The sequence below is a fragment of the Equus przewalskii genome, chromosome 14, assembly GCF_037783145.1.
Source record: "Equus przewalskii isolate Varuska chromosome 14, EquPr2, whole genome shotgun sequence".
NCBI lineage: Eukaryota > Metazoa > Chordata > Mammalia > Perissodactyla > Equidae > Equus > Equus przewalskii.
Window position 1 is genome coordinate 10,490,970 of NC_091844.1, and position 26,519 is coordinate 10,517,488.

Here is a 26,519-nt window from a genome sequence, read left to right on the forward strand (position 1 = left end):
TAATATTTAAGATCTACTCTCTTAGCAATTTTCAAGTATGTAATATAGTGTCATTAACTAGAATAACTGTGTTATACAAATTGTGCTATAGATCCCTAGAACTTATTCATCTGATAACTGGAAGTTCGTACCCTTTGACCAGCATCTCCCCATTTCCCCCAGCTCCCTAACTCCTGGCAGCCGCCTCTCTATTTTCTATTCCTGTGAATTTGGCTTTTTTAGATTCCACATGTAAGTGAGATCATATAGTATTTGTCTTTCTCTGTCTGATGTTATCTCACTTAGCATTCCCCTCAAGGTGTACCCATGTTGTGGCAAATAGCAGGATGTCCTCCTTTCTCATGACTAAATAATAGTCTGTCGTGTATATATATATATATATACACCATATTTCTTTATCCATTCATGCACTGATGAACACTTAGGTTGTTTGCCTATCTTGGCTATTGTGAATAATGCTGCAATGAACATGAGGGTGCAGATAGCTCTTTGAGGTCCTGTTTTCATTTCCTTTGGACATATACCCCAAAGGGGGATTGCTGGATCATACGTAGTTCTGTTTTTAATTTTTTGAGGAACCTCCATAGTGACTGCACCAGCTTACATTCCTATCAACAGTATACGAGGCTTCCCTTTTCTCCACATCCTTGCCAACATGTTATTTCTTGTCTTTTTGATAGTAGTCATTCTAACATGTGTGAGGTGATATCTCATTGTGGTTTTGATTTGCATTTCCCTGATGATTAGCGATGCTGAGCACCTTTCCATGTACCTCTTGGCCATCTGTATGTCTTCTTTGGAAAAATGTCTCTTTAGATCCTCTGCTCGTTTTTTAACAGGATTGTTTGGTTTTTTTTGCTATTGAGTTGTATGAGTTCTTTATATATTTTGGATATTAACCCCTTAACAGATATGTGATTTTCAAACATTGTCTCCTATTTTTTAGGTTGCATTTTCATTTTGTTGATGGTTTCCTTTGCTGTGCAGAAGCTTTTTAGTTTGATGCCATCCCACCTGCTCATTTTTGCTTTTGTTGCCTTTGCTTTTGGTGTCAAATCAAAAAATCATTGCCAAGACCAATGTCAAAGAGCTTACACCCCATGTTTTCTTCTAGGAGTTTTATAGTTTCAGGTCTTACATTCAAGTATTTAATCCATTTTGATTTTTGTGTATGGTGTGAAATAGTGGTCCAGTTCCATTCTTTTGCATGTGGCTGTCCAGTTTTCCCAGCACTGTTTATTAAAGAGACTTTCCTTTCTCCATTTTATTTTCTTGGCTCCTTTCTCATAAATTAATTGACCATAAAAAAGATAAGATCTTAAAGGCATTCTTTAGCCTCTTTGAGAGTCTGTGTGCCTTCTAGTCTCTGCGCCAACTTCTCGTCCATCACCATGGGCAAAAGAGTTCCATTTGCCAAGTACATTAATGCTGGGAAACCACACGGGATCTTGTGGGTTTAAAGAGTTGATGCCCACTTATTGTGTCTGTGTGGTTATGCTTCTTAAGTCTCCTAATCTATAAGAATCCCCTCCACTGTGTTTCATGTCCTTGATCTGATGGAAGAACAGGGTCATTTGCTTTGCAGAATATCCCATATTCTGGTTTTGCTTTCTCTTAGTATGACTGAACTCATGCCTGTATTCCTTGAATTTCTTGTAAAACGGAAGATGGATCTAGATATTAATTAGATTTAGGTTCAAGATGGTGCTGGATACTTATGGTCACATCGCATCACGAGACGCATACTTTCTGGTTGTCCCACTTCTACTGACACTAAGACTGAGCAGTGGATTCAGGGGGTCTCTCTCAGTGAGATCCCTCCACCAGCCCTCACCTAATGATTTAACACCTGCCGAGGATCATTGCCTAGATCCCTTATTTCATTGCAAAATGTGTTTTTTCTATTTCTGTCATCCACTCTGCACATGCTAGCTGGAATTCTTCTATGAAGAAGACCTTTCCTTCATCAACTCCTTGGTGGCTCTGAAATACATTTTGTACAGGAAAGGCAGGAGAATTCTTGGTTCTTCTTTTATCAATCTGCTTTCAGAGTAGTGACCTGGTACCCTAGCAACTTCCAGTACTGACCAATGAGTGTTGGTTTTTTTTTTTCTTTTTTCTTGAATATCATTGTGAATGCATGGATTTTTATGTATTTGCTTTAACCTGTAATAGTCTTGATTCATTTTTATGCTCACACTGTCCCATCTTATGCTATTGGGAGTCACTTCAAATTAGCTCCTGGGTTCTTCTGACATGACCCCATTTGTCGTTGAAAACTTGCACAATGAGAAATCTCAGGTTTATTTTGCCCCACATTTCCTGGCCTAGAACTATAATCAGCAATTTCTTCACAGGTTCCTGGATCCTTTTTGTATGAAATGGTTTTTAGAAACCACAGTCTGGCTGCCAGAGGTGAATGCTAATTGGCTGTTATTGCTTCTAGACCTTTCCAGTAGAAATAGCTAGGAAATATGTTTTCTTTTTTAAGAAAGAAATGTCATTAATTCACTGATATTTCCAGTTCAGATTTAATAAGACAAAATTTTTACTTCTTTGATTTTTTTGTTTGAATTCACTTTTGTCTTACACTGGAAATTTTAGTTCCTAATGATATTAACAAAATTATTTTCTTTATAATAGTTTCATTACCCCCTTTCCCACACAGAGGTTACATACTATGAAGATTGTTCTGCACTGTTTTTTTAAAATAAATATTGCTACTAATAAGACTACCGAGTGCAATTTGATTTTTATTTTTGTCGCTATTACTACTAACAGGATTATTGAGTACGGTTTATGTGTTTTTTTGTTCTTAGAATTTATCCTATTATGGATGTAGAGTCAAAAGTCGCTTGAATGTCGAGTTAAAGTCACTTGAAATCATTTTTTTCTCTGTGTGGTGATGCCAACAACCTGATGTAAAATTAGGCTTGTTTGTTTCTGTTTGTTTTCTAGTTTTAGAAATTGTTTTATTTCCCTTTTTGTTTGATTTTGCCTTCTAACTATGTAAAATATTTACATAGTTTCAAAGACAAAATTGTAAAGGTAAATAGGTACCTTGGCACCCTGTCTCCCCGTCTTGTTCTGTCCTTCCCTTACGGGAAACCGTTTTCATTCATTTGTTACTGATCCTTCTATTTTTGTTTTTAAGAATATAAGCCAACACACACATCTGTTCTCAGATTTCATATATATCCATACCCCCTTCCCCACACAGAGCCAATACACCATGAGCACTGTTCTGCCCTCCTTCTTTCATTATTTTTTACTTCGTATGGTTTGCTGCTGCCTGGATACAGTTTACAGAGATCCTCCTCACCCATCTGGTCAGCTGCAGAGTCTCCATTATTTGATGTTCCTTAGTTTATTCAGACACCCACTGAGGACATGCGGGTTGTTTCCAGCCTTTTGCTTCTATAAATGTTGCTGTAGTGAATGGCCTTGCGCGTATGGCATTGTGTGGTCTTGCCAGTGTATTTTTGTGGAGGTTTTTCATGCTGTCTCAACTCATGGTGACACCCACAGTGGCAGTGCTTGGGCAGTGGTCGTGGTTTCCAGAGGGTGTGGCCAGGGGCCGCCCACCGCAGGAGGGAACCCCAGGTGTGGTGGGATCTTTCTGACAAGAGCTGCCATTGGCAGGGAGGGCCTGCCTGGTTCTTTCACTTGGCTTGACTCCCTCTCAGAAATGTGAGGACACACCCTTCTGGGAGGCCTGGGTTCCCACTTGCAAACTTGCTATTGCAGGCTAGAAAGAAGTCAGAAAGCATCACTAACCAACACAGTTCAATCTGCTGTGGAGCAGGGCCCCACCTATAGTCCCTAATACCTCCCAGAGGACAGGATGCCCGGAGCAGGGTCGGGGGGAAGGTTGTGGCACACGAGATATCCAGTGTCTTTGGGGGCAGGCTTTCCTTCCTTCATCATCAGGTCTCAGTCATCTCCTTCCACCTATTGTTCAGGCAGCTACCACTGCTAGGAAAATCTGACAGCTAACTCACAGTCCTCTTAGGACATTTTGTGAATGTCCTGTGGGTTCAGTTTCAAATTGGAGCCTTGAGCTCGGGGCTGGGGAAGGGGCTGGGCCGGTGATGACAGAAGGGCCTGCCGCCTACCCTCCCTGACCCAGGCACGAAGGTTGGATTGCACAGATCACGTCCAGTCATAAAAGGAGGGAGTGGCTTTGCAGACTTGGAACCCTCATTTCCAACCCTCCCGTGGATGTGTGTTTTGGGCCACCTTGGGAACATGCCTCCATCTGGCAGCCCTCAGCATGCTGTGCAGACACAGCCTCCAGCCCACCCAGGGGCTGCATGTTTGCCCACAGAATGACCTCACTGTCCTGGGCATCCATGACAGTCTTCTGCACAACCCCACCAGCCAGCAAAGGCCTCCTGCCAGCCCTTCCTTTCTGCAGGCCTGTTGTCTTGGACCACACACCTCATCAGACCTTGGTTTTTCCATTAATGAAAAGAATTCACACAACCTTCAGATGTGTCAGGAAAATTTCTATCTCTACAGTGCTCCTAATAGTTAACTGTGGTACTTGACAGAGTGGACGTAAACTGAAGTCAGAAGCAGTTAAAAACTGAACGTAACGAGGGGCTGGCCCCGTGGCCGAGTGGTTAAGTTCGCGCGCTCCGCTGCAGGCGGCCCAGAGTTTCGTCGGTTCGAATCCTGGGTGCGGACATGGCACTGCTCATCAGACCACGCTGAGGCAGCGTCCCACATGCCACAACTAGAGGAACCCACAACGAAGAATACACAACTATGTACTGGGGGGCTTTGGGGAGAAAAAGGAAAAAATAAAAAAATCTTAAAAAAAAAAAAAAAAAAAATGAACGTAACGGAAGGCTTGTTGCATGATATCCCGTTAACCCACATCCCCGTTGTTCGTCCCGAGCACCCCGGTGAGAGGTGGAGTTGAGCAGAGTTTCACTGTGCCTCTTTCTTCCTAGGGAGTCGAGGGGCGCGCTGGGCAGCCGGGCCCTCTCACACGACAGTATTTTCATTCCTGAGTCGGGACAGGACCCTGCTCGGCCTGTGCGGGTGTTTTCCCAAGAAAATGTGTGTGACCGGATCAAAGCTCTGCAGGTAAATGCTTCCAGGGCAGCGTCACTTGATATGTATGTCAAACGTGAATGGAGAAGTTTTTAAATGATTTCTGCTCGCTTAGTTTGATATGTTTTAAAGTATAATTGCACTCACATCGCAACTATCCCAGGACACGCCGAGTTAGTCACAGCCAGGTCTTGACACATTCTAAGTTAGAACCGCTCATTTTCAAGATAACGGCAAGAGAGCTGGTGGCAGATTTTCTTTCAGTTCAGTCTCTGAATCGGGCCAGGGCCTTGAAAATATCTCCTGAATGCATGAGTTGGAGCAGGAGGATTTGTTGATAAAAGTCGCTGATGAAAACATGAGCTAATGTTCTTTATTCCAATCTAGTTAAAAATACAGTGTAATGTGAAAATGGGGCCGCCACCTCCTCCAGGGGGCCTTCCTGCCAAGCGAGGAGATGATGCCGGCATGAGCTCTGAGGACGACGGTCTGCCCAGGAGCCCCCCAGAGATGTCCCTGCTGCCTGACATGGGTCCCGGCACAACCATAAAGGCAAGTGCAGCCTGCGCCTCGCCTCGTCTCCGTCAGCACCCACCACAGAGGGCAGCCAGGGCTCTGGTGGCCCCTGTGTGTTCCCCTAAGATTCCCATGGGTGGGTGTGGACGTGCTCGGTGTGGCCAGGAGGAATCCCAGACCAGGTCACTGGAACCACAGTCAGTCCTTGGGCTGTGTTTGTTTTCATTCTTTGAGCAGAAATGCAGGACTTGTAGGAAATACTGTCTGGGTAACATTTTTCATGATGGTTATAGGTCTGATATCATCAACCCTGTACCTCGTTTTTCCTGTCTGAGCAGATGACCAGAGTGGGCATCTCATCTAAAAGAAGGGAAACACCTTTGTGCCTCTTTTCTATTGTCGTGACATTTAGCCAGAGGGAGAGGAGAGTGGTACACATACATGACTTAATCCAGGCTCCCATATTGGAGTGTGGGACTGTGAAAACCTGTCAGGTTAGGGGTAGAAATATGAGGCATGGTGCTGGGCATCAGGGCAACAGGGTAAGTATGACTAGCAGGAGAGCTATTTATGACCTCAGCAGGGCAGGAGCACTCGTCTCAGATACCACCCTCCCCCATTAGAATCAACGAGGAGGAATTAAGCTTTCTCACGTATAAACAGCATAGCCCACTCGTGGTGCTGCCATTTTAAACCCATACAATGTATTTGTACATAAATGATCACTTTTCCCTTGTAGACAAACCTTGCTGTTGGGTGGATAGACTTGGAGTTACCCGTGTTATGCTGACAATTGAAAAACAAATAAAAGCCGGAGTCCATTTTTATACACACACCTGCCCTGTGTGTCCTTGGAGCAGTCACTTGGTCCCTGGTCGAGGGCCATTCACAGTGGAGTCTTGGGGGCTTCATTGTGAATCGCCATCTCGCCAATTCTATGCTGCTCTGAAACGATCAGTAGGACTGCAACTTGGACGTCCAGAAGCCCCACTGCAGAGGCAGGGGAAGGAATAGTTACCTGTTTTGGGTGCAGGTTTGGGTTCCCAGAGCATCACTGGTGAAATGCAGGGGAAGGGCAGTGGTGGGGCTGAGTGTACATAAGCCCCAGGGTGGGGTTCACACAGAGCTGGTTAGAGAATTGTTCTCTCCAGGGTCCTGCTCTAAGTGAACCACGAGCAGGGTCTTAGGACAGTGGGCTACCCACACCTGCTCTCCCACCTCGAGGAGAAGGAAGAGGACAAGGAGGATGGTTTGGCCCATTTCCTGGACTCTGAACCAACCCTGCACCCCTTAACACCGTAAAATACTGGAGGGTAAAGTTGACGGGATCATGGCTGCCTAAGGTGTAACGACCAGGTGACAGGCACCTCCTTGTCTACACCCTCAGATGTGCAGCCTTAGGACCAGATGTGACTTTGTATGTTTTGGGGCCATGTGGTGGGGAGATGTCTCTCATGAGCCTTCATGGACTGACCCACCCTCATTCCAGCCCACAGTTCTCTGACTCTCGCAGCATCGTAATTCTCTGTGTTTAGCCGGGACAGACAGTACCGAGGAACAGGTAGTTCCTAATTCCTTTTGGTAAGGAGTGAGCCTGGCTCCAAGCCCACAACGCCCAGTGATGTGCAAATTCCACAGTTAGCTGAGTGGGAGCCGCGCCTCCTGGGCAGGGCTGACCTCGTCCTCCTCAACATTCCTCCTGCGGTGGTGATGTTACCTAACAAAAAATGTTCTGAGATTTAATCAGTTATTGGGTAATATGAACAATTCACTAACTTCATAGGAAACCAAAATTTGAGCCTTTAAGACTTAAAAAAAGTAGGTAATCTTTATCACCATGGTTTTTAAGACACAGTGATTGTGTTTGGTGCCCTGAAATTTTGGGGGCATAGTGGGCCATTGAGAGGGAAAACAATGCACTCTTTAAAATGTGTTTACATAACACATGGAATTTGATATAATGGTGCCTTAAATCCCAAAAGGACAGGATTGTGGGCTATTTTTTTCTTGTTGTGACGCCTTACACAACCCCACATACTTGACAGAGAAATTTAATGAAGAATATTGTGAAAAAAAGATTTTCAGTAACAAATACTCGATGACACTGCCAAGGTGATATTTCCTGACAGAATGGGTTTTTCAGGACATAGCACGGAATTTTTTTTTTTCATTACCACATGAGGTAAAAACTGATGAACCTGGTGATTTTTAAGGTAAATTACATCTAACTCCTCAGATCCTCGGTTTCCTGCCAGCAGGTAGGAAACGCTGGGTAGAGGGTGGCAGACTGGCAGGTCTCTTTTGCTCCAGCTGCTGAGGGAAGGTGACAAGTGGAGACAGCACAGCTCTGGGCTGAAGGAGGAGACGCACCCACGGCTGGGGCGAGGCTCTGGGCAGGTTTTGTCACCTCTAGGAGTCTGTCCTCAGAGGGTTTGGAGAGGGTTAAATGAGATGGGGCGGGTCGGTGCCTCGCATCCCTCACAGCAAATGCCACAGGAACTTGGGTCCCCAGGCTCCCCTTCCCTGGACCGGCCCACCACCTCTGCTGCCTGTCTGTTGGCCACTCCTCAGGGGCTGAGCCCCTCTTTTTGAGGGCAAACATTGTCAAGCAGCTGTCACTCAGGGTCACCTCCAGAAAGCCTCTGAACCCCAGACCATTTCCTCAGGGCCTTTTGAGCCACGTTCCTCCAACAAAGGGCCACCTGTTAGACTTCTAAATCATCCAGTTCCAGAATCATCCGTAAGTACAGATCTCAGGAAAAAATAGGTGACTGGGAGCAAGCAATGCAAATGGAATGCTCCAATGCTGCCATCCCGCTGAGGAAAACGCAGGGTGGCTTTCCTGTGCTGTCTTCCTCCCCTTGAACCCCACCCACCTCACGTAGTTGCTTCACTGAGCAAAGACAGAACTCATGATTGCCCTGGTCGTCAGGGTACTGGTCTTTCCAGCCCCAGAATGAGGGCGGAGACCGGGGAGTGAGACTCCAGTGCCCGGCAGGAAGATCAGCTGTGACAGCCAGCGCAGGGGTTGTATGGGGACAGCCCGTTGTTCAGAGTGTCAGGCAAATTAAACTCCTTGCCAAGGGCCCCCGGCCCGGGGAGCAGGCCCGAGCCCAGGACCGTCTGCTCAGGCACTGCAAACCCAGGGGACCCAAGTGGAGCGGAGGCAGGGAATGCATGTCCTTTGGGTTTATGGAGGGGTGACCAAGGCCTGTACTGTCACAAACGAAGTCATCATTCTCATTCATGGAGTCACTGCATTTGCAAAGCAGCTCACCTTGTCTGTTCTCTTGAGTCCCAGACCGTAAGAAAAACAAGAAACAAAATTTTACCAAGTGTTTGTCTACATTATTCCTCTAGACAAGGGTGAAGATGAAGGAATCTGTATGATTTGAAATGCAGCCATCCTGCTTGTGACCCTTAAGGAGGACCAACTGGGAAGGTGTGGCCTGTCCAACCTAAGGTGACTTCCTGAGTCCTCAGCTGCAACGGTGGAAGCCAAAGCCACAGGCACAGGGGAAGTTGTGGCCAGGAGTCCTGTGGTTTATTTTAAAAATAATTTTTCTTGCTTTATTCCCGTAAGAATCTGAGTAGCTAAAACAAGAGAACTAAAATAGATTTTGTCCACTTATAACCCTTTTCTCCTCATTTTAGTAATTGTCTTCTCCCAGTTGACAGCCATAAACTTTCTACGTGCATTAGAAAATGTGAGGGACCTTTATGTTAACAGGGAGAATATGTCCCTCTCGGTGGCCGTTCCCTTGCAGGAGGCAGTCCCTGCCTCCGAGCCCATCTCTCTAACAGTGTCGTCCTTCTGGCTCCCCCTCTAGTTTAGCGGAGGCTGCTGGGCATCTGCTCCCTGTGGAACTCTAGGGTTGTGGAAAAGAAAGTGAGCAAGACACACCCATGCCCCTCGCTGCCAGCGTCTTTTCTGCTGCCTCCTTCCTGAGGAGACTGACTTCCTGAGGGTTTACTAAATCATTGTGAGGTGCCTAAAATTATGGTCTTAAATTAAAATGTAAAGACACCACTTCCACCCGTTAGGATGGCTACTGTCAAAAAAACAGAAAATAACAAGTATTGGTGAGGATGTGGAGAAAAGGGAACCCTTGCACACTGTTGATGCGAATGTAAAATGGTGCAGTTGCTATGGAAAACAGTATGACAGTTCCTCAAAAAATTAAAAATAGAACTGCTATATGACCCAGCAATTCCACTGCTGGGTATTACCCGAAAGAATTGAAAGCAAGTTCTTGAAGAGGTATTTGTACACCCGTGTTCATAGCGGCAGCATTCACAATAGCTAAAACATAGAAGCAACCCATGTGTACATCGACAGATGAATGGATAAACAAACTGTGGTATGTACATAAACAGAACATTATTCAGCCTTGAGAAGGAGAGAAAGTCTGACAAATGCTATAACATGGATGAAGCTTAAGGACATTATGTTAAGTGAAATAAGCCCAACAAAACAAGACAGAGACTATATGATTCCACTTAATATGAGATAGCTAGAGTAGTCAAATTCATAGAGACAAGGTAGAATGGGGAGCTATGGTTTAATGGGTACAGAGTTTCCGTTTTACAAAAGGAAAAGTGCTGGAGACGGATGGTGGTAATGGTTGCACAACAACATGAATGTATCTAATGCCACTGTACCATACCGTTAAAAGTGGTTAAGTTGGTTAATTTTATGTGTATTTTACTACAATGAGAAATTTAGAAAATAACAAACTTTGGAAAAAACTGTAAACTTGACACTAATATTGAGCACTGTGCTGGAAGAGGAGGTTTTTTTGGTTTGTAGCTGGCAGGATTGTAAGTAAAGCCCAGCATCTCCCAAATTCTCTCTCCGCACCTCGCTCCTTGGATCTGGGCTGAACCTGCACATGGGTGTGCAGTGGGTGCCCCTCCAGTACTTTATGCCGATAATGCCTTTGCAGGAGAACCCACGTAGACCTCACTCTGTGGAGGAGCTTGCCAAGTTCAGTGGGCAGGTGTCTTAGGGTGTTACTGGCATTCTTCTGCCTGACTAGCCAAATCCTCTTCCCTCGTGGCAACACTTTTGCTCTTGGCTGTCTGTCAGTTACTCCCTGCTGAGCTATAAACCAGTCAAATATTTGAGACTTAACAGGTGGTAACTTAAAGCCAGCTTTCTCCAAGAGGACACATGAAGATACAGAACTCTTCTAGAATGAACCAGTGTAGCTACAGTGATGGAATGCTGGGGGGGGGGGGGGTTCAGCACGTGCTGTGCCCCAGCCTGTAAAACACACCCCTGGGCCACCCTCTCGGCTTCTGGAGACAGGACCAAGCCTGACTCTGACCTTGGAGAAATCGGGCTGGTCTGTTTCATCAGAGAAAGTAGCTCTTGTCTGAAGCGCTTGTGCCAGCTGCTGTGAGAGGTGAAGGCAGTTATCCTGCTCAGGGTGCCTGGGACACAGGCGCTCTGCGTGGCCTTGGAAATGAGTGAGAGGCTTCCAGGGGTTGGCCCAACACTTACAGCTCCCAGCACTTTACCTTTCTGAAGGAGTTTCAGAGAAGCCTCCCTGTGGAGAGTCACATTTAAAGTGTGTCCTCTCACGTAAAGGCCAGAGACAGCGTGGGAAGGCTGGGCGCAATAAAGGAGAGAGTTGACGTGCTGGCTGTTCCCATTCATATCCAGAAGTTAATGTGTGTTTGCTCCTTGTCCCATGAAGGTCTCTTTAGTTCCCTCATCCCGGCCGGTGTCTCCAGACCAGCTCTTCTCCAGGCAGGCAAGTGATGCCACCGTCTCCGCCCGGACCTCGGACAGCAGCTTGGCGCCCGTGGCTGATTTCGATTATCCCCCAGAGTTCTCCTCCTGCCTGGACAATTCTGCAGCTAAGCACAAGCTCCTGGTTAAGCCCCGCAACCAGCGGTCGAGCAAAATGAGGCGGCTGTCTTCGGTAATTGGGCTTCTTCCCACATGCAGAGGCGGGACGGGCAGCCTTGGCAGTCCCCACTCCCACCCACCCCCGCCTCTCCCTGCTCAGGGTCACAGGCGCCCTTTGAGAAACCCTTATGGTCAGTGGGACCATGCTACAGGAGCTGGGCTTGCCCATTTTTTTCACCATGAATCACATAGGTCTCTCCCCTGCATAAACACCCCCTCCATTCATTCATTGGTTCATTCTGCAGCCCTTATCAGGAACCTGCTGTGTGCTATGGTCCACCGCCTTCCCACTGCGCTCAGTGTAAAGTCCACATTCCAGGCCTGACACCTGGGCCTGCCTACCTCTTAGGCTTCCTCTCCTTCTCTTTCTCACTCAGCACGCTCTGGCCTCCTTTCTGCTGTGTGAGCTCTCCAAGCTGTCTCCAATCTGGGACCCGGGTACCTGCTGTATTGCTGCCAGAGACACTCTTCTCCGGGCTGGCCCCTTCTCAGCCTAAGGGTCTCAGCTCAGAGGTCCTCTCCCCACAGAGCCTCGCCTGACCATCCTATGGAAAGTGGCCCCAGTGTCCCATCACCGTATTTCCTTCCTTCACAGCACTGGCCGCACACAGAAGGGACCTCTATAACTGTCTGCACTCGCTTGTTTATTGCGTTCTCCTTTGAGACCTTATCTCAGCTGTACTTCGAGCCCCTGGAGCAATGCTAGTCACAGAGCTGGCATTCAGTAAACATTTTTGAATGCATGAGTGAATGAACCAATGAATGAGTGAATGACAGAAGAAGCTGCTGCACTAGAGTGGACACCTGCCATGGCCAAGAACCTACTTAGTGGCATGGGGCTTGGCCCCTGCAAGTTCACCCCTCTTTGGGTGTGCTGCCTGTGGCAGTCGTCAGCTCGTAGTTCTGGGAGGCAAGAACTCGCTCGTGGAGGACTGTGGCTTCATAGCACCAGTGGGTTACATGTCCACATAGGGCTGTTGTCTTCTCCCCTGTATGGTGGTGCCTACAATGAGGAGCTGAGGGGCAGGGTGTGGGGCCACCCTGGCCAGAAAATGACAGTGCTGAGAAGGATGCTCACAGCCCAACATCCTCTCCCGCCTTCTTTTGAGACAAGATTGTGGGGTGCTGATGAAGCACACAGGACAAACTAGGTTTTTCAACTGGAGACAGTGGATTGGGGCCTCTCAGGATTTCAGGGACCCCCCCTGAAGAGAGTGGCTTTTCCTTTGGGCATGTGGTAGGGGCCTTGTAAACTCATGCCACCTGGGGTGACTTTTGAGGGAACTGACGCTGGAGAAAGAAGTGAGCTGTGGTTACCTTCTGGCTCATGCCCTCGTGTGAGCTGGGGACTAGGGAACTTGTGCAAATGCTTGTACATCCAGTGCATTCACAATTAAAGGCTCTGAGCTGTGGGGACTTGGAAAAGCCCAGTAATTCCAGACCTGGCTGTCCTAGTGCTGAGTGGAGCCACAGGGCAGGGACAAAGCCAGCTCCCTCTGGGCTTTATTCCCACGGGGATGTCTTTTGCTCTGGCAGGTGTGTGTAACCAGCTGCAGCCTGGCCAGGACTTGGTGGCAGAGGGAAGCCCACTCACACTCCAGGTGGCGATGCAGCATGCCCTCTTGCTGCCTCCTTACACTGAGCTGTACCCCTCTTTCCTTCTTTAGTTTTGAGCTTGACTTAGCTCTTGAACCCCATTTTTTAGAATAACAGAAAATGTGATTTAGTCAGTCTGGGTAAACACAGTCATTCTTTGATTTAAACTCTGTCATCTCCACGTCTTCCCCTGCTTCTTCCCCTTCCCTTCCTGGTAGGGAGCAGGCGTGGATATGTTACGTTTTTGGAGGCATCTGAATTTTCCTGACTGGGCACAGGTATCTGGCCAGTGGTCACCATGTCACTGTTGGGTTCTAAGTTGGAAGCCTCTGTCCTTCAGTGTCCACAGCCCCCATTGCCCTTCAGTCATGAGGTCCCTTTCCCAACCACGAGGACCTTCCTGGTGCCCTGGCTCCTCTTGGGACCAAGGTGCATTCAGATCTTCCCGTCCTGCTCCGAGGGTAAGGAAGAGCCACCACGCTGCCCTCTCTGCTGCCCTCCTGACCCTGTGGACTTCTGCAGAGGTGTGCTGTCCCTTAGGCCTCACTGGACAGTGAGGTCCACGTTTCCCCTGCCTTTCTAATCCCCTCTAATGTCTGGGGTTTCTTCTCCATCACCCACTCTCACTACCCACCCCCCAGGCTCAGGCATCTTCAGAGTCTCGACTTCAGTCTCTTCTGCTGCTGCCTGAGTCCTTTCCTCTCTTTGGGCAGAACGGCTGTCCAGGCCCGGCTGGCCATTCTCCAGCTCTGTGGTCAGTGGTGTCAGCTCTCTGCTCCACGTCCTCTAAGCTCTGAATCTTTTGGAGCTCTAGAAAAAACATGGTCGAGGGGTCTTTCCTACCTTAAAAATCCCATCTTGCCTAGTAAAAAAAACAAAAAACCTTGGCTGTTACACTGATATTTATTACGAGTTTGAAAAAACACACTCAAGAGTGCATTTGGCTGAATCCATCTGCCCCACCAAGGCAGAGGTTGGGAAAGAGACACACGCCAAAGACAAACGCTGGTTGTTATCTCACCGTTTACCCTGCGGCACAGAACGGTGCCCTGTGTGTGGCTCCAAGGCAGTAGAAGCGGAACGCCCATAGCGTTTACACTAACGTCTCACCACACCAGCTGGTCCTCATCCCAAGCCAGGCAGTGCCAGGAGCAGGAAAGACTATGAACTCTGTTTTATCTGGAGCAGCACGATTAGATGACTCACCCAAGGTTATATGGTTGGCAGAGCTGCCAACTGGAAGTCCCAGGTCTCAGACAGAGACTGACGCCTCCTCTCTGCCCCGGACTGCTCATCGGCAGTGTCCTCTGCCCAGAGATGACATGGACGCTGCCCAAAGACGCGTTCTCTCGGGCAAGAGGAGGTAGTTGAACAGGCATGACAGTCTCCATCTTGGTGCAGGCTGAGCAGTGGGTCCCTGACTTCCGTGTCTTCGGGAGGGCTCCAGGGTGCAAAGCTGCTGTGAGGGCCCAGAGGAGGAGGTGAAGGGAGGCAGTGGAGATGGAGTGGGCATGCGCATCCTTCCTGCTGTACCCGGCCAGAGACCCCGGCCTGAGTCAGAAGCCGCTTTGTTCCCAGCAAAGCCTCAGCGCAGCATCCAAGTCCCCGCTCTGGAGTCCACACTCCACGCCAGCCTTCTTCCTGCCTGGCGCCTCCACTGTAACCTCGTAGCTGCCAGTGGCTCAAGCAGGGATGTGCCCAAGCCGGGCCTGCTCCTCAGCTTTGTGCTGACGTAGTGTAGATTCCGATAGCTTTAAAACATGACCTACATCCTAAAGAGGTTTCAACATCAGTGATTTTCCTGTAGTAGTTAGTAAAAGGGCAGTCACGCCTTTTGAACCTGCAGCTTTTGAAAATTGTTCTGTAAACATCTTTGTACATCTTCGCCTTTTTGAATCCAGAGGAATGGGATTGTGTGTCTTGGCAAGAGATAGCTTAGGTATTGTCACAAACATCCCAGTTATCCGGTGTTCTCTTAGCAAGCAGATGCCAGCTAGAAAATTGTTAAAACAACAACAGTAAACAACAACAATGAAAACCTATTGCAAACACTCCCCTGAGAGTTTCCTAACAAAAGGGGAAAGAGAGAGCTGCGCTGTGCAACAGCTTGGGTCTCTCTTGAGGTCTCATGTCACGAACTTTTTAAAAAGGCCAACCTCAACACCCTCAACCTGTTGGTCGTTCTCACATAGTGCTTTTGAAGGACTCATGATTACCTTGGTCTCCTTTCCTTCCTGAGAGAGCAGGGACTGACTTTGTGTGCAAGGAGGAGGAAGTTGGATGAAATCTAAATTCCAGAGACCTTTCAGAAGGAAGATCCCACAAGGCAGTGTATACTGTCAGGCCAATAGGCTTCAGGAGAGAAAGGAGAGCCATAAGCGACAGGCAAGGCTTCCTGTAGGAGTGGAGTCTGAGACAGTTCTTGGGGGGTGCCCGCAGAGCAACCTGGAGGTGTCGGCGAGAGGAACCGGCCAGTCACTCAGACCCAGAGTCTGCCACGTACGTAGTGGGGGCTTGGCAGGACTTGAGCAGGGAGTGGGAGAAACAAGTTAAGACCAGAGAATGTAGGACTTTTAAAATTAACTGAAAAGTTTGGACTTTATCCTATAAGGCTATGGTTTTGACCTTTATCCTATAAGCTGAAGTTTGCTATTGATTGTGTTTGCCATGATACGCATCATCTTTTAGGCAAACCAGCCTGCCTTCGCTGTGAGGGCACCTCCCTGGGGGAGAGAGCACTGAGGTGGGAGATGGGCTCTGAGGCAGCACCGGCTCCTAGAGCGCCAGCTTTTCTGCTGACCAGGGTATGGACCTCTCTGGGCTCCCAGTTCTCCAGGTGCAAAGAGAGAAGAATAATCCTTCCCTCACTGGGACGACTCGAGGAGTAAATGAAATAACAAGTGCAGAGAACAAAGCGTGGCAGCCACCGGCCGATGCTGGTCTCCTTCCCTTTGCTCCCCTCCGTACGGCAGTGTCCCCTGGCTTTGTGGCTCAGCCACAAGAGCCTTAGACAACATTTATTTTTAGGGCTTAGCTGCCACTGTGCTGCTGAAAGCTGAACTTGGGAGGCAGCATTCCAAATAGACCAGTAAGGAAGGCATTAAGACACCTGTGTGTGAATGTCCGCTTAAGTGCCAGCTCTAGACATGCTGCTTCCTTTAAACCACGTTAAGCCTTGAACAAAATAGGAAGGTCACAGGCTTCCTAAGATTCCATGTAATGATGCTATCTTTTGTTCTCTTTATTTCTGTAGCGAGCACAGTCCGAATCCCTGAGCGATCTGACATGCACCCCAGAGGAGGAGGAAGACCATGAGAAGCCATTACCCAAAGTCAGCACGGAAGAGAACCCCAGTTCCAGACAGCAGGATGTGGGACTGCCCAGAGGCCCTGAACCTGAGGGGCCAGCCACCATGCTGCAACCTGGGGGGCCGCGGGCAAGACGGGCTCGCCTGCAGCACTCCCCAGCGCTCAGTGCCAGCGCTGAGGAGGAGAGCCCCCCTGAGGATAACCCCTCAAGTCACCCGGACACCCCAGAGGTTACTGAGCCTGAGTTAGGCCCAGCCCCCTGCTCAGAGTCCCCATCTTTGCCAGAAGGCTCCCTGTACCCTAATCCCAGCAGCGAAAACCAGAGGGAGGAGCTGCCCCTTGCAAGCACATGTCCCCTAGCCGAGGACACAGCTGATGGGGTGGTTTCTGCTTCTGGAGACGTGGAGAGTCAACTGTCTTCTTACATCCCTGAGGTGGACATGACGTCTTCTGAGACTGACCCTGCCACCAGCTTGGAGACTCCCTCTGGTCCGGATGAGCTGGACCAAAATGTCCAGAAGGACATGGAGCTGATGCTGGAAGTGCCCAGTCCCGAGGGAGCAGAGAAGGAATCTTCCGAGGCTCCTGCCCCCAGCCCCCCCGCCCCCAAGAGCTGCTTGAAGCACAAGGCCCCGGCAGTGGCCGCGAGCCTCGTCGTGTCTCCCACCCCGCCCGCTGCAGAGGAGCCCCCTCCCTGTTCCCTGGACAAAGAGGCTGCAGCCCCGGAGCCCCCCAGGGCTGAGCAGGTGGAGGCCCCACAGGGGGTACCCGAAAGGGTGGCGCCTGAGCGGAAGGTCGGTGTGCACAAGTTCTCCGTGTCGTCGGGCAGGGGGTGGCCGCGCAGGGGCAGCGCCCGGCCGCTCGAGCGCCCCGGCCCCGCGGGCTCTGCCGTCCGCCTGCCCCTTCTGAGGAGCAGCATGGCCTGGAAGAGCGAGGCTGCACTCGACGACCTCCAGGCACTGCCCGAGCCCCAGGATGGAAAACTGGACCCTCCGAAGCCCTCCTCGCCAGCTGAGTGCAGCGCCCGGGACTCAGAGGACAGGGCGACCAGCCAGGCCGGGCCCGGCCCGGGCCCACGGGATGCGGCGACCACACCGGCCACGAGAGACCCCTGCCCCGCCGCTCCGGAGCGGCCCCCGGGGGAGGACAGAAACCCTTTTCCCGTCAAGCTCCGGTCCACTTCTCTCTCTCTCAAACACAGGGATGTGTCCTCTCCGGAAGTCAAAGGCATGAAGAGGTACAGTGCCGAGATCCGGCTGGAGAAAGGAGGACTGACTGTGCTCTCGAAAGATGAGAAATGTCAGCTGGGGACGGCCCCCACCCCTCGAGGTGCCAGGTCCCCGAACGACCAAGGCAAGGGGAGGGCCCGGGCATCGGAGCAGCTCAGCTCCAAACCGCCGCTGCCCAGAAAGCCGCTGCTGCAGACGCTCACCCTGCCGCCCGCGCCCGCGCCCCCCGACTGCGGCCCCGGCGAGCTGGAGAAGGCGGCGACCCCCGAGCCCAGAAGGGAGAGCAGGACCGCGGAAAAAAGGTCACCGCACAGGGGAGCTGGTAAGAGCCCGAGCCGGGGCGGCCTGGCCTGAGGGTGTTCGGGGAGGGGGAGGACCATGGCGAAATCGTGTTAGTCGGCATATCTTGCTGGACGTCCACGAAGCACGTAAATGCTTTGGGTAGAAAGCTTGTTGCAGGGGAATTGGAAGAAAAAGTCAAAATTCCTCTTGGTGCCGCTAATGTGTTTGATCAAGAGTTAGGAAGAAAGAGTGGAGAAGGGGAAGCAAATATCAGGATTCGTTCTTAGTTCAGAGGAGTCAGGAAAATGTAAAAACTCATTTTGCAGCGTATTTCCTGAGAGGAGAGATGGGCTTCTCAGTGGATCAACTCAAATGCTTCTTACATTTTTTCCCCTCTGAAGCTCAGTGAGCCCCAGAATCCTAGGATGTTATGTACTGTTACTGATGGAAGCTCTCCCGGGGCCTAAGCTACCTGGTTATAAATGAAGCATCTGGTTCCTCATTCACTTAAGGTCCTTCTAACCTTTCCCCCCAGGAAGAATTTCCTCCCGTTTAGTAATTAGGCTCTCGTGGCCCAGCCTCGCTCAGGAAGCATCCCGTATATTGGAGTCACAAGCCTTTGTAAAATGAGGGCCCCTCAGCCGGTGGGCGTTAACTCCTATCCCAAAAGGGAGACAGTGTTCAGACAGGGGCAGAAGGTGAGAATCTTCCAAAGCAACTGTCTTTTAAAATGAGCAGAGACAAAATAGATGACCTTTCCATGTGTTTGACATTTATCACTTTTTATAGTGTTTCAGACGAAATGAGAAATCTGTTGGAAATGGGTAATTTGTGGTGGAGCTAAAGAATCTTTCATGGAGGGTTTCTTTTTATTAATGGAAATCAGTGTTCCGGAAAACAAAACTACACAAATGAGTTGTGTGCGTGATGAGGGCCCTAGGGAGAAATTTTCCATGGTAAATTTTACTTAAAAAAAAAAAAACCACCACAATGTTCAGGATATTTTAAGTGGCTACTCTAAGTCCAGGACTCCACTTAAGCACCGCAATGTGGGACAGAAAGGAAGTAGAACCCAGTTGTTCTCCTAGGGACCCCACAGGCTAAAAGGAAGGTGACGGGCGCACACAGCAGAAAAACTAGCTCACACAAAGCAACATAAAGTCAAGTTCAAAGAAACGCTCATCTTCTCTGTCTCCCTCTTAGGGAGTCAGTAAAAGCGCAGTATATTAGTGCTTCAGGTTCCTAAGGTGACACCCAGAGATGCAGGCGGTTCCAGCAAAACGCCCCCAGAGAGCCCAGGTGGCCCGCCTGCTCCGGGCCCCTTGGCTCAGCTGTGACTTTTTGTGGCTGCTGCGCGGCTATATTAGGAGAATCAGCGAGGGAGCTTTGGGGGAGGTTCAACTCTAGCTGATGATCCATCCGCTCTGCAAACTTCCACGAGGTTGTTGAAGCTGTTGTAGAGTGATTCAAAAAACCTCTGAAAGAGCCAGGGAGTAGGGGGTTGCTCTGTGCAGATAAAACCCTGACATCAGCACCATCCACCTTTGTGGCCTGGAATTGAAGATGTCTCTCAAGGGCTTGCTGAATGCATGGGACTTAAACAGACAGATACTCAGCTTCATGGTCAGAGCTGAAAAAGAAGCTTCAGAGGGTAATGCTTGACACATTAATAATTTATAGCTTCCTCAGCCTAAGCTGTGAGAGTTATGCTTTGTTCATTGTCAAATGCCTGGAATGGCCTGTAGTTAAAGACCTTATTTTTTTTTTCTTTGATTTATAAAATACAGTATAGTATTTATTTACTGATGGCTTTTCTTAAATAGTGGAAGAGAATTATCTTGTTCTTCTGTCTTAGTTAACATTCTCTGAGCCACAAGAAATAACCGATTCAGACGAATTCTGGAGTGAAAGAATGTAGGTTGTTTTACGGGGCACAAGTAGTGATTTTCATTTCAGTGCAGAGAGGAGGGGAGGAATTCCTACGTCTGTTAGGAAGCGATCCTCCCAAGGGTGGTGGTGTTTGAGAGACAAGTGCCAGGAAAGGCTGGAGCTGCACCTGGTCCCACCCAGGACCTTGGAGTCTGGGGGCAGCCTCACGCAGACAGAGCAGAATCTCAGGGTCTGTGCTGTCAGACCCCATCAGTGAAGCAGCCTCTACACCTTCCCAGACACTGGATCTGCTTGTGGTTTAATTCATTATTATTACTTCTATTGTCATTCTCATTGCTCCCAAGTTATGGCAGCTGAAGGCAATTAGATTCATGTAAAACATACAGATAATAAAAGTTTTAATAGCAGTATTACTCAGTTCTCCAGAAAGGCCTAATTATTGCTGTTTATTATCTTATGGTGGCAGGTACTTTACCCAGAGCTCCCAGATGGGCTGCCGTCTCCCCTGTCCCCCCTCTAGGGGTACGAATCATAAAGTTAGGTTTTTGAAGTGTCCCAGATGGGCATGTGGTTCTGCCTCGGGGATGCAAGCTGCTTTGTCCCCAGCACTCTTCATCTTCCTCCGCACCGTGTGTTCCTTCTCTGAAGGCATGGAGAAACCCTTCAGTGGGGGCACCGGGGAGGGTTCGATGGTTGTTGCAATAAACAGAGGAGCCCAGCTTGCCGAGTGGGCTGGGCCTCACAGGGCAACCTTGGGGAAGCCCAGTGCCATGTCTGTGCTCATCAACACCAAGGAGACCTGTTAATCGGCTAATAGCCATAGGAGGCGAATGGCCCAGGGTCATCAGCCTTGTTCATTTGTGCAGGACATTACACATCCTCCTGTTGGGCCAATCCATCCCAGAGTCTAAATTACAGGTTGGGAAGCAGCTTCTTGTGCACAGCATTAGAATTAGAAAAAAGGAGTTAGAGAGTCTCATGTGGAAAAGTTCTAAAATACAGAAAGTATATAGAAAAAAGCAATCACTTATGAGTCTGCTTTCTAGGTGTCATCCCTGTTGGCCTTTCTTTCTAGTCTTTCTTCTTTCTGTGTGTGTGTGTAATCTATTTTCTACGTGGTTGTGGTCACATGCTAGATGTTTTGGAGAGTAGCTGCTGTTCTCACCCGGGGGCCTCATCTGATAACCAGCCTCAGCCTCCAGTCCAAGCTTATTCCCTGCAGACCGGGCTGGTGACCGTGACACACACAGCTCTCTGACCCTTTTTTCTAGGCTCTGGTACTCACTGATTCATGCATTCATTCTTTCAACAAAGATTTCACGTACTTATGCCAGATGCACAGCACTGTGCTGGCCCCAAAAGGCAGGAAAAGCACAAGGGCCTCAAGGAGCTTATCAGCCTGAGGAGCCAGGTGGCAGCTGGATGCCACGGGGGAGTGTAGATGGAGGCCCATCTTGTCTTGGGATGACGGGGACATTTTCTGGAGGGAATGAACTCAGAGAGACTGTCACCAACTGTAATGACACAGTCGTTTCAGCATATTCAAGTTCATTTGAGTAGGATGCAAGGATATTTTTTGGTATCATGCCAAAATATATATTTATATATCTTGAATTCTTAAAACCAATTTTGTTCAGACTTACCTTTCTTTAGACTTGATCCTTCCCTTTTCGTCCCTTCCTGAGTGGCTGTGGACCTCGGCCTCAGTTTCCCCACCTTTCCTTTGCCCCTCAAACTGTGTATGTCTTCTCATCCTTGCTTGCCTCCCAGTGCAGCACCCTCTCCTCGGCTCCCCCACAGAGGACATGTCAGATTCCCACCTGTTTCCCGACGTTCTCTCTCCCCCGACTCCCTTAGCCACAGCCTCACCATCTGTGGGCAGCCCTGACTTGACATCTCAACACGCACAGTTCACTTGATCCACGCCTGCTCTCCCCACAGCATTTCCTCCTCGGCAGCCCCTCTATCCAGACACTCAAGCTGGAGACCGCAGTCATTAAAAATATTTTAATATGGAAACGCCTAAAAATTATAGGAAAAATCGCCTGTATTCCTCCTGCTTAAATAATTACAGACAAAAGGACTAGCAGTTCTGACCAAGATGGAGTGAATCCACCCCACCCTGTCTCTCCCACTGATATCATTTAAAACCCCAGACAAAATGCATGCAGTGAATGTCAGAGGACCCTGGAAGGTGGATAAGAGCAGTGGACTGGGGAGGAGATCAGGACCCTCCGGAGGACCCAGCGGCACGTGCCCACAAGGAAGCAGCACCTCCCTGCCCTCCACTGTGGTACCAACAACCCCGAGCTCTACTGCCTCCGGCACCGCCAGCACCAGCCCTGCACGGCACAGCTTATTGGACAGTCCTGGCCCTATTCCAGCTGCACCCCAGCCACCAAACAGCAGCCCCCCACTATGGGGCTACAATCCCTGCAGGAGGGAGCTCTTTTGACTTCTCTCATCCCTCTGCCAGGCTAATGCCAGCAACAAACTGGAACTCTTGCCTGGTGGCAGTGGCAGCGGTGTCCCTTGTGGGGCAGAGCTTTCTAACCCTTCCAGCCCTCCTCCAGGTGAGTGCCAGCAAGGAGGCACCCACCTCCACCCACAGCAGCCCCTGTGGGTCAGAGCCCTGTGACTCTCCAGACACCACCCAGCAGAGAGCCAGCACTGAACTGCCCCCTCACCAGCAGCGGCCGCAGCGGCAGGTGTGGTGGTGGTGGTCCTGCAGGTCCTCTTCTCTTGCTGCTCTGCCCTGAGGTGGTCCCAGTCACAAGAGTGCACACAGTGCAGAGGCTAAACCCAGAGAATCCTGGGGGCTGGAAGTCACAGAAAGGAGACGCCTGAGGAGGGTCTTTCACCCACATGTGTGAAACCCTGGGCTCCTCCCTGTGTTGCACCTGCATGAAACTGGTAGAATCACACAGAAAGACCTTTGAGAGTTTTTGTTTTGAGGAAGATTAGCTCTGAGCTAACTACTGCCAATCCTCCTCTTTTTGCTGAGGAAAACTGGCCCTGAGCTAGCATCCATGCCCATCTTCCTCTACTTTATACATGGGACGCCTACCACAGCATGGCATGCCAAGCAGTGCCATGTCTGCGCCCGGGATCCAAACCGGCGAACCCTGGGCTGCCGAGAAGCGGAATGTGCAAACTTAACTGCTGCGCCACCGGGCTGGTCCCGAGAGTTTTAACAGGACTGAGTCTCAACATAATACTCAAATTGTCTAGGATACAAACCAAAATTATTCAACATACAAAAATCCAGGAAAACCTAAAAAAATTCTCAAAAAGGCAATCAACAAACACCAACCCTGAGATGATCCAAATGTTGGAATTACTAGACAATATTTAAAGCATTATACCATGGTTCCCAGAAGTAAGAGTGAGCACTCTTGAAATGAATGGAAAGATTCTCTGCAAAGAAATAGAAGCTATTAAAAAATAATAATAATAAAAGTTTTAGAACGGGAAAACATGCTAACAAATAAAAAATTCATTGGAAGAACTCATTGTAGAATGGAGGTGACAGACGAAAGGGTGAACTTAAAGACAGATCAATAGAAATAGGAAATATCTAGTCTGAACACAAAGAAAAGGCTCAGGGGCCAGCGCAACAATATTAAAAAGTCTCACGTTCATGTCATAGGAGTCCCAGAGGAGAGGAGAAAGAGATTTGAGTAGAAAAAATGTCTGAATAGATAATGGCTGAAAACTTCCTAAATTTTTGAAAAACATAAATTTGCAGCTCCAAAGAGCTCAGGTGAATTTCTTTTGCACCTTTGTAAAAAAAAAAAAAAAATTGTCCGTGTTTGCTGGGGTTTATTTCACCTGTCAGCAAATGGTTCTGAAACATGTGAACCTCCATAGGCCAAAATATGGACGTTGACCTGAGTCTCACATTGTATGCAAGAATTAACTCAGAAGGGGTCACTGACTTAAATGTAAAATGAAACTAGAAAACTTTTAGGAACATAGGAGAACATCTTTGGGACACAGGACTAGGCAAGGAGTTCTTAGACTTGACATCAAAGCATGATCCATAAAAGGAAAAAATGATAAATTGGACTTCATCAGAATTAAAAACTTTTGCTCTGCCAACAACCCCGTTAAGAGAATGAAAAGACAAGCTAAGGGCTGTGAGAAAATATCTGCAAACCACATATCCAATAAAAGACTAGTATCTAAAGTACATAAAGTATTCTCAAAACTCAACAGTACGAAACCGAAAAGTACAATCAGAAAATGGGTGAAAGATATGAACAGATACTTCACCAGAGAGAATACCCAGATGGCAAATAAGCACATGAAAAGATGCTCAACATCATTAGCCATTAGAGAAACACCAAATAAACTGTAGTGAGATACCATTACACACATATTAGAATGGCTCAAATGAAAAAATGCTGCTAACACCACATGTTGGGGGGGATGCAGAGCAACTGGAACTCTCATACATTTTGCTAAAGGAAATGCAAAATGGTGCAGTCACTTTGGAAAACAATTTGGCAGCTTCTTACAAAATTAAAAATGTACTTACTTACCTTATGACCCAGCCATCCCACTCCTAAGTATTTATCCAAGATAAATGAAAACTTAGGTTCACACAAAAACCTATGCGTGAACTTTTATAGCAGTGGTACTCATATCACCAAAGACTGGAAACACCTCAACTATCCTTCAGCTGGTCAGCAGATAAACACTGTGGTACACCCACATGATGGAGTGTCACTCAGCAATAAAAAGGAATGAACCATTGATACACATGGTAACATGGATGAACCTTAAATGCGAATGCTAAATTAACGGAGCCAGTCTCAAAAGACTATAAACTGTGTTATTCCATTTATATGGCATCTGGAAGAGGCAAAAATACAGAGACAGGACAGATCAGTAGTTGTCAGGGATTGGGAGTAGAGGTGGAGTCTGACTGCCAAGGGGCAGCATGAGGGAATTCTTCGAGATGTTGCCATTGTGCTGTATCCTATTTGTGACAGTTGTTACAAGAATCTGAGCATGTATGCAAACTCATAGACCTGCATGACAAAAAAGGTGAATTTTACCGTCTGTAAAATTTAAGATAATCTTTTAAGTGAGAAAAAAGTGATTGTGGCCTCCTCTCCACCCCTCTCTGAACCTCTCTAATCCCACCGCACAGAAGGAACCACCACTAACATTCATCCCAGCTCTTCCCCGTGCCGCATACAGTCACAACCACGTCAACATTGACATACAGATCTGGGCCCAGGAATCCTTTTTTCTTTAACCACAAAAATGCTATATGTGTTGGCTTGCGATTTGACATTCTCCCTCCACGATAAATCTCGGGCCTCTTTTCTGATCAGAATGAGTCACTTGCCCTCATCCTTTTTAAGGGCTACGTCATATGTGTACCGTATTTTATTTAACCACCTCCCTACTGAAGAGCATTCCGACTCTTTTGAGTTTTCCTCTTTTGCTAACAGCACTGCAGTAACCATTCTTGTCCATTTGATCTCCATCTATTCAAACTGCTGTTTGTCTAGGACAGATTCTTAAAAGTGGATTTTCTGGGCCACAGAGCATGTGAAATTTTAATTTAATAGACAACTTCAGATTGAATTCATAAAGGTTGTACCAGTTTACACGTCTAAGAGCAGGAGAGACACTATTTCTCCACCATCTCATCAGCACCAGGAGTTGTCAATCTATTTTTAATTTGTTTTGCAATCTGATGGATGAAAAAGGTAAGCCGTGTTTTCGCCTTGGTCACCGAGTCCCAGTCATCCTAATATGAAGTGTCTTTATCCTCCCCGGGCCTGTGGTCACATCAGCCCTCGTGATCTGTAACCTGACTGCTGCAGCGCCTCCCCCCCAACTCTCTCTTCTCACTCTCTTCCCAAATCATGGGTCTAACTGTGGAGCTTTCTGCTTTAAAAACTCTCAATGCTTTCCTTTAACTTTAGAATAAAATTCAAACTCCTGGGTAAGGCATTCAAGGCTTTTTAGATTCTGGCCACGGTCGACTTTTCTGCCTTCCTAGGTTCATCTGCCACTCCTTCGCTCCGTCTGACGTCTCCTCCAGCCCCTCCCCTGCCACTAGCTCCCCTCAGCACTCTGACCCACCCCTGCTTGCTCTCATCACACTCTACCTTGCTCCTGAACTCGACCCTGAGCTCCCTGAGAACATGCAGGGTTTTTTTGGTTTTTAAAAAATTATCTTTTTGAGGTCATATTGGCTTATAACATTGTGTAAATTTCAGATGTACATTATTATATATCAGTTTCTGTGTAGACTGCATTGTGCTCACCACCAATAGTCTAGTTTTAATCTGTCACCATACACATGTGCCCCTTTACCCTTTTTGACATCTCCCCACCCCCTTCCCCTCTGGTAACCACTAATCTGTTCTCCTTATCCTTGTGTTTATCTTCCACATATGAGTGAGATCAGACAGTATTTGTCTTTCTCTGTCTGACTTATTTCACTCAGCATAATACCCTCAAGGTCCATTCATGTTCTCACAAATGGCATGATTTCATCTTTTTTATGGCTGAGTAGCATTCCATTATATATAGATATAGATATACATAGAAATATATATATACACATATATATATACCCCACATCTTCATCCATTCACCCGTTGACAGGCACTTGGGTTGCTTCCACATCTCGGCTATTGTGAATAATCCAGGGATTTTTTTCCCTCTGTTGAGTCTTCCTACCTGGGGGAGCTC

The 26,519-nt window shown here is 48.2% G+C and overlaps 1 protein-coding gene across 12 annotated transcripts in view; it reads left to right on the top strand.

Moving 5' to 3' along the window:
• CRACDL (CRACD like) overlaps positions 1-26,519 on the top strand; it is a 136,079-nt gene that overhangs the window by 91,519 nt on the left and 18,041 nt on the right. For all 12 annotated transcript variants that reach the window (XM_070572058.1, XM_070572052.1, XM_070572057.1 and 9 more), the window contains exons 4-7: positions 4,959-5,094; positions 5,449-5,613; positions 11,280-11,507; positions 16,344-17,949. In XM_070572058.1, coding sequence (XP_070428159.1) covers positions 4,959-5,094; positions 5,449-5,613; positions 11,280-11,507; positions 16,344-17,949 — 2,135 coding nt within the window. The remainder of the gene's footprint in view (positions 1-4,958; positions 5,095-5,448; positions 5,614-11,279; positions 11,508-16,343; positions 17,950-26,519) is intronic.